The sequence below is a fragment of the Ischnura elegans genome, chromosome 6 (assembly GCF_921293095.1).
Source record: "Ischnura elegans chromosome 6, ioIscEleg1.1, whole genome shotgun sequence".
Taxonomy (NCBI): domain Eukaryota; kingdom Metazoa; phylum Arthropoda; class Insecta; order Odonata; family Coenagrionidae; genus Ischnura; species Ischnura elegans.
Genome location: NC_060251.1, coordinates 4,935,185 through 4,945,860, shown reverse-complemented (window position 1 = coordinate 4,945,860; position 10,676 = coordinate 4,935,185). Strand labels below are relative to the sequence as shown.

General features: G+C 39.7%; 1 protein-coding gene across 1 annotated transcript; it reads left to right on the top strand.

Moving 5' to 3' along the window:
* The first annotated feature begins 1,880 nt into the window (after positions 1-1,880).
* LOC124160421 (eukaryotic translation initiation factor 3 subunit B-like) lies at positions 1,881-5,435 on the top strand. Its single transcript, XM_046536275.1, has 2 exons — positions 1,881-1,961; positions 4,981-5,435. The coding sequence occupies exons 1-2, from the start codon at positions 1,946-1,948 to the stop codon at positions 5,418-5,420; spliced, it is 456 nt and encodes a 151-aa protein (XP_046392231.1). The 5' UTR covers positions 1,881-1,945; the 3' UTR covers positions 5,421-5,435.
* Positions 5,436-10,676: the final 5,241 nt, after the last annotated feature.

The following is a 10,676-nucleotide window of genomic DNA, read 5'->3' as shown; positions in this document are numbered from 1 at the left end:
TGGCGAATCCAGGATAGGGACAAGGGGGGGGGGAGCTGAGATTACAATAGGGTGGTTTCCTATTTTTTTCAGGCCCAAATCGAAAGATTATTACTCCTGGAATACGTATTTCACGCTTATAAATTTTCGATTACGATATCTAATTTTCGCGATTAAATGAAAAGTGAAAATTTTGAAGCGCAACGAAAACGCGACGGCTAAGTATGAATGATGGGAAAACTCCATGTGACGCATTTCTGGTTCCCGTTGCCGCAAGTGAGGCGACCTTGAGGCGAGGCCTTGAGCGCTAATACGACGAGGATGCTAGCAGGTAGCCTTGTACCCTGCTATCTGGTAGCGCTTGGCTTAAATAAGGATTATTAATACCTTATCAAACGAAGAAAACTTTCCCACCTTAGCCAGTTTTAATATGTGATTATTAAGACATGTTTCCCTTGGCTCTGCGCCTCATGCATGCATTGGTAATCTCAGACGATGTAAAACTCCTATCTACTCTTATAGAAACTAGGTCCCTGTGACGTCACATGGAGTGGCATCGCATGGGCTCCAGCCTGCCCTTTTTTAAATGAGGATAAAATTGACCCTTGCAATTCGTCTAAACCGATATTTCTAGAACCAAATGGTTTGTATATTATGAATACACTAACGGTGGGTAACGAATCGCTATCAATGCCTTTCGTTTTCTTTGATTAAAGAAACTACCCTATTCTATCTAGAGTAAAATCGATACCCAAGGGGGGTGGGGCTATACCCCCCGCACAGCCCCTCTCTGGATCTACTACTGGATTATAACATACCAAATGCGTGTAAAATATGCCCTAAGTTTGGTAATAATAGGGTGGTTCCCTATTTTTTTAAATTCCTAAATCGAAACACTATTACACTTGGAGTACGTATTTCACGATTTCAAAATTTTAAATGATAATATCTATTTTTCCCGATTAAATGAAAAGAGAAAAATTTCAAGCTCGCGAAAATGCGATGGCTAAGCATGAATGCTGAGAAAAGCCCGTGTGACTTCATTCTGACTCCGGCTGCCATCGGGTGAATCCAACTTGGAACGAGGCTATGAACGCCGCGACGATAAGGGATCTAGCAGGTAGAAGAGTACCATTCTAGCAGGTATCGCTTGGCTTAGATGGGAATTATTAATATCACATCAAATGAAGGCAACTTTCCAAACATAGGGTTAACATAGGTGATTATAAAGAGATGTTTCTCTGGGCTCTGTGCCACATGCATGAATTGGTAATCTCAGACGATGTAGAATTCCTGACTACTCGTATGGCATCTCGGACCTTGCGACGTTACGTTAAGTGGCAAAGCATGGCCGCAATCTGGCTTTTTTCAAATGAAATTAAAATTGACAATTAACATTCGTCTAAACTGGGATTTCTAAAACCAAATAACACGAATGTGTAATTTAAATTATTAAACGCCTGCATTTTTTCGTGCTTTTTTTCTTCCGCGTCGTAAATCTTACTTAGACTAGTTAAATTGTAAACTAAATTGAGGTAATGGACAAATAAATTAAAAGTTGGTAAATAATTGAAGCCGAATACGCGGCGCACAAAATATATTACGATAAATCAACAAGGATAGAAATAAATTCATTCTAATCCGTGGCATTTTTAGCCAAAAGCATTTGAAAGGAAAAAATCTTCTGCCACCGCCACTTCATGTAGTATTATGCATTGAAAATGCATCATACTAACTTTAGAATACAACACTTTATTAATTCTATGCCCTAACAGTAAATTCGCGAGGAAATGCCGCGAATAAAAATGCATAGTCCTAAGCATTACCTCACAACAATGCTCTCAGGAGCCGATAGCAACGCGTTGCTAGGTATTCCTAATTTACACTGCCATCTTCGCTTCTTAGAGAAGAAAGACTTGCAGACGCTTCGATAGTGTGTGAATTTTTTAGAAACAAAAAGGAGAAAATGGGAAACGCTCTGCGTAAGTACCAGAACAACTTCTGAACATTATCATACCGTGAAATACGTCTTTAAGAATGAGTATTTTTTTCATTTTTTGATAAAATACATCCTACGGAAAGAGCTGCTTGGCAACTCCCGTCTGTTCTCTTAAAAATCCTTTTACGTCGAAGGAATTTGCATTTTCATTGGTTTTCGGGACGATTTACTAAAGGAATAGATTACTAGTGCCACGTAAGAAGGTGTCATTTCATAGCGTCAATTTTCCTGACGGAATTAATTTACCGTAGTCGTGGCTTATTTAATCGATTTTATTTCCGGTAGGCCTCTAGCAAATCCGTTACATTCAATTCTTTCTTCGAAGTCAAAATACGAAGAGAGGAGGACATGAAGATGTATTTTATTATCAATCGAACATGTCCTCTAAGCGATGGATGCAAGTTAATTTTTGGGACGTTTTCATGGAATTTTTCTCCATTCGAAGAGAGGTGTGACTAAAACATTCCTCTGCAAACACCTTTCCAATCATTTCAAAAGAAAACCACGATACTGTAAGAGACAATATAGCTTGAATAACGGATACGAATAGTTTAACATTCCCGTTTGGCCATTTAGTAGCCACTCTTTAGGGGAGCAATATAAATTTAATCATCACGGTACTTTGAAATTTATTCTATTATTTAAAAAAATAACATTATTTATTTTTTTCCTTATTCTGTCTTCATTTAATACTTGTCAAAGCAATTCTTGGAGTGTAGGTCAACGTATGTTATGCAAAAAAGTTATGGCCAATGTTTGTGTTTATGTAAAACCATCTTCAGGGCTTAACTGTATACATATTAATTGATATTGATATATTATTGATATTATGTTATTATTATATTTATTGATATATAATGTACAAAGTTAAGCCCTGATGATGGTTTTAATTAATCAGAAGCGTTGGCTATAACTTTTTTTCATAACATACGTTGACCCACACTCCAAGAAATATTTTAACATCAATAACATTGTGAGGGGAATAAATTTTATATTTTAGATAATTTATTATAGCCTACATTCAGGGGCGTAGCTTGGAATTAAGGCTAGGGGGGCTTTAGGCGCAACTAACACTAACGGGTGTGGAGGTATTGCATACCCATCAGTGTAAGCAGGAGTTGCAGGGGAGATGCGGGGGCCCTCCTCCAGAAAATAATTAAGAACAATGGTTCAAAATGGCGAGTTTTACGGCTTTCTGAGGGATTTTTGATTAGTCCTAGTATCATTTTGTAAGTAATACTGATCCAAATAAGTAAAATGGATTAAACTTAAATATTTCTCTGAGTTCTGGGGGGGGGGGGATTTATCCCCCAAAACCCCCTCCCTCGCTGCGCCGCTGCCTGGAATAGCCATAAGTCTGATTCACAGGTGACGCAGGTATAAGGTACATCGCATCCCAAGGGTACAAGAGAGATTAAGTACACCAGGACTAACACGGCGATAACTTGATGGGAGTCACTCGCAATACAAAAATTGTGCGAAAAATCCACGGAGACAAAAATCATTCGCAGCTCGGCTAAGATTCAAAGCAGGATTTCCAATCGAATGCGTTGTTCATAATTGCTCGTTGTTCAATTAATGCTACCGAGGCGTCATATTTGTGGACTGAGGCGGACAAGGACTCCTTAGCAAATGAAATCACAAGAGGACCAAATTGTGCGCCTCAGCCGGAGAGGAAGGCCCCGTGCGGACGATTTGGACTGCTTGTGGCATATCGAATGCTCAGCAGTCCATACCACCTTGTCCGGTAGAGTAAAAGGAAATATCCAAAAGTGGGAATAACACGTCGGTAGCTCAACCGGCTAAAGCATGCACTGGAACGGATATCGGGGGATCCTGGCTCGAAACCCGGTCAAGCGGTGAATGATGGTTTTTGTGTCTCATTGGATTTTTCGCACAATTGGTGCAATAGAGACTTGAGAACCTTACTAGATGCCCTGTTGCTGGAAGCTCTGGGCGATTCATGACTTGGAATGCTTTGCTTACTCAGATCGCAATGCCTCCAAAGCATCTAGCAACAGGGCAAACTCATGACCATACGGAGAAGTGGCGCAGCGACGGGGGGGAGGGGTTTGGGGGATAAACCCCCCCCCCCCCAGAGCACACACAAATTTTTAAGTTTAATACGTTTTACTAAATTGGATTGATATTACCAATAGAATAGTGTAGGGATTAATTAAATACCCCTCAGATAGCCGTATAACACACCATTTTAAACCATTTATTATTAAATTTTGCAATTTATTAATCTCGCACCTACCGCTTATCCTGGTGGGTATACCATACCCCACACACACCGCTATTAGTTGTACTTTAACCTCCCCCAGCTTTAATTCATGGCTGCGCCCCGGATAGGGAGCGCTTGCCTCGAGGCCTCTGTACTTAAAAATTGGTTCGTTTTCGACCGAAACGTAATCAGTATTCTTAAGGTTAAAATAGACATCAGATAGCCGTGCTTAAAATGTTGTGAATAATCGTTCTCCAATCCATAATAGTGAAATTGCATACTTTTTATAGAGAGTGTGCTGAATTATTACTACAGTAAACACTTGGTACCGCAATATACATTTTCCGCTTAAAATTCAGTTTATTCACTAGAATATTAATCCCAAGTGTCTCCCGAGTTTCGCGTGCTAAAAAATACCGCTCCCACTAATCTTACGCCGTGACGTCATAATTCAGTAGGAGTCCAAGCCCAGTAATGTCGTAGCTGCAGGTTTGGAAGAGCCACGTTGCGTTTAAGGGAGAACATGGCTGAAAGAAGGAAAAATTACATGTGGTGCATTGTTCCTCTATGCAATGACACCCCAGAAAAAAATTTCGTCTGCATTCCCACGGAGGAAATTAGAAGAAAAGCCTCGATGCATGCCGTCTGTCGGGATGAGCGTTACGGAAAAATAAGAGTATAACAAACCTTGTGCTATGTGAGCGAACTGGTAACTGGTATTGCGAGCATGAGCTAAGTATCTGTCTCTGATTTTCTTTCCTCTTTTCCGCGATAGGATGTTGCTGCCGAAGGACACAGCGGCGGGATGAGGAGGAGGGTCCGGCCGCCGAGGGCCCTTGCCCGGAGGAGACGGTGACTCCGGGGGCGGGCGTGGAAGCAGTGGACAACACCAGTGAACCACCAAAATCCACGTCCCCTGTGCCCCCGGAGGCGGGCACACCACCTTCGCCCGCCTCACCTCCTCCTCCGGGAGAAGAACAAGATGAAGATGAGGGCCCTGCCAGGGGGAGTAGTGAGGTGCAGGACCATCCAGGGCCAAACGATCGCCTCCACCGGTCAATGCTCCGAGAAATGGACATATTGAGGAGAGATATCGAGGACCTCGTAGCGGAGATTGACCGGCTGGAGGCGATAATTGAACATCTACTAATACACCTAGACCTCCAGGCCCTGGAACAGAGACCGCCGCGGGTCGGTCCTGGAGGTGACCAGTAAAAACATCACCACCCATGGCCCACGGTGAAGTCGGAAGTCCCACCTCATGAGGTAAGTGAAGGAGGGGGTCAGGAACCCTTCCCCAAATACTTGCATAAAATTTTACTATCCAGATTGCTTTTAGGCTACGTATTTTTTCTCCCTTGTTGCAATGGTGCAGGGGCGCAGCTAGGACTTAAGGCTAGGGGGGGTTTATGGGCACAACTAATACTGGGGTTTCTGGGGGTGTGGAATACCTGCCAGGGTAAGGTATGAATGGTGGGGCGAACTCCTTCAGAAAATTTTCGATATAAATGGTTCAAAATGGTTAGTTTTACTGCTTTCGGAGGGATGTTTTATTAATATTTACACTATTCTGTAAGTAATGTTAATCCAATTAAGTAAAATGGATTAAACTTTTAAAAAATGTCCGAGGTCTGGGAGGGTTTCATCCCCCAAAACCCACCCCCTCGCTGCGCCACTGCAATGGTGGATATACTTTAGATCCTTTGTGACTATAGCCCGCCACCCATTGGGTCGACACACACACTAGATAAAATGAAAACTTTTGAAAATTACCTCTTTCTAAGAAATTATTTATTTATCTTTCCTGCTAAATTTACCTACTAAAACGAATTATTACACAAAAAAACATATTTTTAATGGCAAGAACATATTTCTGTGAACAGCTTATGAATATCCTTAATGACAAATGTAATTACAGTCAACGCACATATTATTAATTTTTGAGTGACATTTTCCTTAATATGATAGAGTTTTAACTTTAATTAGTAAATGAGGTTTATCTTCAATTACCTATATTTACTATTTCAGGGACATAACACCTGGGCCAACTCCCTGCTACATGGGCGGCCAACCACCCAGAGGTAAGAGAACCCTACACTCATTTCATTTTTAATTGTTGCAGCTTTTTTACAACAAAAAGTATTCATCCGTCACTCTTAGAGCACTACAAGACTGAGATATGTTCTTTCAGCTACTATAATATGGATCATACTACCCCAATTAAACAGTGTAACCTCCTTTTTTTGCCTCCTCCCCTCCCCTATTACACTTGTACTGACGAAAGGGCCTCGACCAGCATAACGAAGAGCAAAGTGGAAGGGCCTGCGACAAAAAGAGGACATTATTTCTAAATGTCCCTGCTCATTCCTCAATATCTATTTTGGCATGTATTATAGCTGTAATCCTTACTTAGAACATTTAAAACCCTAGCAAAGAGGGCAACTGCAGGCGGACGGAACTCACATAGTATTATGTGTAGGGATGGTCGAATCGGATACAAATATCCACAGATATTGCCCTTCATCAGATACATCGGATCCAAAGTCGCAGAAGACATAGGATCTAGATGCAAAATATTAAATAATAGCTTCAGTGAATTCAACTCCCCACAAGGCTGGAAAGAGTTCCGAATCTCTCTTTGAATGCACCGTCGCATGCAATTCTTGTCCTACTCATGAACCGTTTTGCTTGAAAACTCTCGCAGAGGCTACGTAGGAGAATTTCAGCAGTGGAAAATAAAAAAGGCAAAATACAATTGGCACATATTGTGACTCTTCCCAAGAGATTGAACATTCATCAGGGGAATCTCAGCATCAGTAATGTAAAAACGCATCTGGATTCGAAAATTTCCGATCGGAAACATCCAGCTCCAAAAATCAAAGATCCGAAAAAAAGTCCTTGATTGGCCCATCCCTAATTATGTGGGTTCCGTTATGCTGTTTACTGTTAATGTGGGTATTAATATTCCTGCTCGAGGCAGTGCCCTGCGAGGTGCCTCCAGTATACATCATTGCTTCTTGCCTGAGAGAAGGCTTTTCTGCTTTGACTGCAATGCCCCTAAGCACGTTCCTATATATTTATCCTTAAGGTTGAACAGCCCCAGCATGCAAAAAACATTCACTCAAAGTGCCTCTCAATTTCAAAGTGTACACAGTGTGTCTTATCATCATTAAAAAGGCACATTTCACATGCATTTTATGATTCTACTTGAAACAATAACCAGGAGCAATAGCATGTGTTTTAAGTAGAGCAGATGATCCCAAATTCATCTTAAGCTGGCTCACGATGAATATCATTTAAATTGATTTCTTTTTCAGCCATAACACCTGGCCACTCATCCCGCTGCGGAATTAGGGGAATGACACCTGCCCCAGGCCTGCAGCACATCATCAAATCGGTAAGAGATTTGTTCGTATTATCATTTTTTCACATGCATATATATATATATATATATATTCCATATTCCAGCATCGCAAAAACCATAAACTGGCTCAGGGACTATAATTTGGAACTCACTCCGGATTAACTTGAGCCTTTGCATCAGCACCTAACGTATTCAAGCAGAGGCATTTGAATATGTATTCAAATGACTAACTAATCCAGGACTATGCGGATGGAATCAAAGAAATACTTAGTACAGGGTATATTTTCATCACAGATGGACCCATTCAGTTTGTTAATCTCAGTCCTAACAGTTCCTTCATAAGAACGAGAACTTTTATGTTGCATGGGCATACCCAGCGGAGGGATAGGAGGGGCCTCTGATTTCCTTCATGCATTTTACCACCTTCTGATGGAAATAGCATGTAATTATCCAACCCATTGAAAGAAATGGAGTGCATATTGATTTTTTCATATTTTTTACTTCCATCGTGTGCATCATATCAAATTTCCAAAATATTATGACACCGGTGGTAAAAGTGGCATGCCATAAATGTTTCCCCTTTTGCAGGGAACTATCGCTTACCCTCTGGGAATCTACCTCTGTCACATGCCGCAAAAGCACTGAGCACACGGCGGCAGGGAAAGAAATTCCCGAGCAAAAATTGCTCAGTGTATGTACTAGAACAAATTCCACAAAGAGTAAATTAAGTTACCCATCACAAATAAAAATATTAACTTATATTAAATTAACACGATCCACTGAAATGTATCCTGTAGGCGGAATAATACATAATTGATTTTCAACTATGCATGCTGGTTTTAGCTGATGCCTACTTGACCTCTCATCTGTCCGTTTGAAAATTTGGTTGATATGGTAATCATGAATGGACCAATTAATTTGCCTAATTGGTCCATTCACCTAATGATTCTTGATGTATGATGAATTTCAATAATACATTACACATGTTATCCTTTTTCTCATTGCATGTTCAAGGCACGTAGCAAGGTATTCAGGTGATATATGATCAAAATGACCTCCTGAATCGAAATATGACATCTGTTTCCCTCCATCACCAACCATTTTCGGGGGAATTCCTTCTTTCAACTTTCGCCATTTTGCTATCATTTGGTGGAATAAAAAGGATTCTTTAGAATTTATATTTCTTATTAGGTTATTGAGAGGTACAAAGTTCTAAAACATGATCATTTATGGCAAGGAGATGGAATTAGGGGTATTAGTAAACAGTCTCCATTTTTCAGGGTCACATGGCATCATTAGTTCTATCAACATCTAGTTCTATGCATTAAATTTCAGTAAAAAACCAAGCCTTAATCTTCTGTAAAAATTTCAGTGTTGACTGTCTCGTGCTTGTAAGAAAAGATTTTTATGCCCTTTACAAAGAGATTGGCATCCATTTACATGTAACTTTGTGCTATATTGTTACAGAAGTTTGACCAAATACCAAATATTTGGTCAAACTAATGTAACAAGTGGTGCAGCAAACACTTGGAGCCCAATCCTAGAGCTCACCGCCAACTTGGCAGCCAGAGTAAAATTTATAAGCAGTTTTAAGAATTAAATGCTTAATTTCCAAGTCTTTTCACCGAAGAAACATAACAAAAAATAACAACAATGAAGCTTCAGACCATCTCCGTGGGAGTGGGTTCAAGTCCTCCCCGTCCAAACCGAAGTTCGTGGTTTCGAGTCCTGCCCGGGTAGGTTGTCCCTACCCAAGGCATGGTTGTGTGTGAAAGCCATTGGTTGATGTTATTTCCCCCGTTTGTAAAAGGCCTTAAATGAGCTGTTTTTGGGGCGATGTAAACAAATAAAATATATTAATATATCAACCTTTGTCATATTGTTTGAGAAACTTTCTATGCATAAAACCTCAGGCTCAAAAAAGTAATTCATCAAAACTTGAGGAAGTAGAACAATTTTACTACATATTTGGCAAACACTATAAAGAAATGCAGATTCAGCTGTAACAATATCTGGGAAGGAATAGAATTAGCAAATGAGAATTATATTATTCCCTTCTTTCACTTCTATCTCGTAGCAACCATTATAATTTTAGCTTACTTCTAAAGCTCTCTCTGTATCTAATTTTGTTATTTGTTACTTCTATTTTTTAATAAGCATCACAGCCAATTTCATGTCCCACAAAATCTGTTTTATAGAAGTACCTATTGTTGTAAATCATCCATTCAAAATTGATTCTGTTTTTTTTTGTACATTCTAACTGTTTTTTGCATTGAAAGCAATGGTATATTATTTCTCCATTACATTTTCTCGTAGATTGGAAGACATCCGAAGGAATGATCCATTTTCTCCATTGATAATGCATTATACGCCTGTGAACCAGTTGGATGTATTCCTGCCTGAATCAATGAAGATTGCCTCTACTTGCATTGGTACATCCAACGAGAATGATTTTTGTGAATGACATTGCCGCTTTTTTCCTCTGAAGATCAAGGTGAAGATGATGAGTTGCAAGTAGTCTCCATCCCAGGCTCCAGTCTGGCGCAGAAAAAGATTGTTCATGGTGGTTTATCAACCGTTGATCTCAGTGGTATTAATACCTACTTCTCATAATTTTCATCCCGTGCCAATTACTGTACGTTATTTTTATTAGAGTAGTATGTACGTGATTTCCTTCAATATTCAAGCACATCATTTTTTACTTTCATTCAGGGTTGTACTTAACGATATTGAATCGAACCATTGCCACCTCTTAATATGAAATAATTCCTTCAACAACCGTTAATTTAAGAATTATCACTGCCATTTTGGCAACATTTACCTAAACAAACTATTTTGCAAAAACCTATACTTTATCTCTAGCACCTGAGTGACGCAAGTAAAAATTTATTTACTGTAAACAGAGATAATAGGTACTTATCACACCTTTTCACTTTTACTTTTGGTGATCATAATAATTTACGTTGCTGTTCTGCCCTGTCGCCTGTTCATTTCCTTGTAGAATATCGGACTAAACATGCATGTATTGTGTAATGAGACACATAATTTCTGGTTAACTGTGTTGAAAGAGTTGAATCCAAAATTATTTTTCTATTTAAAGATGAACA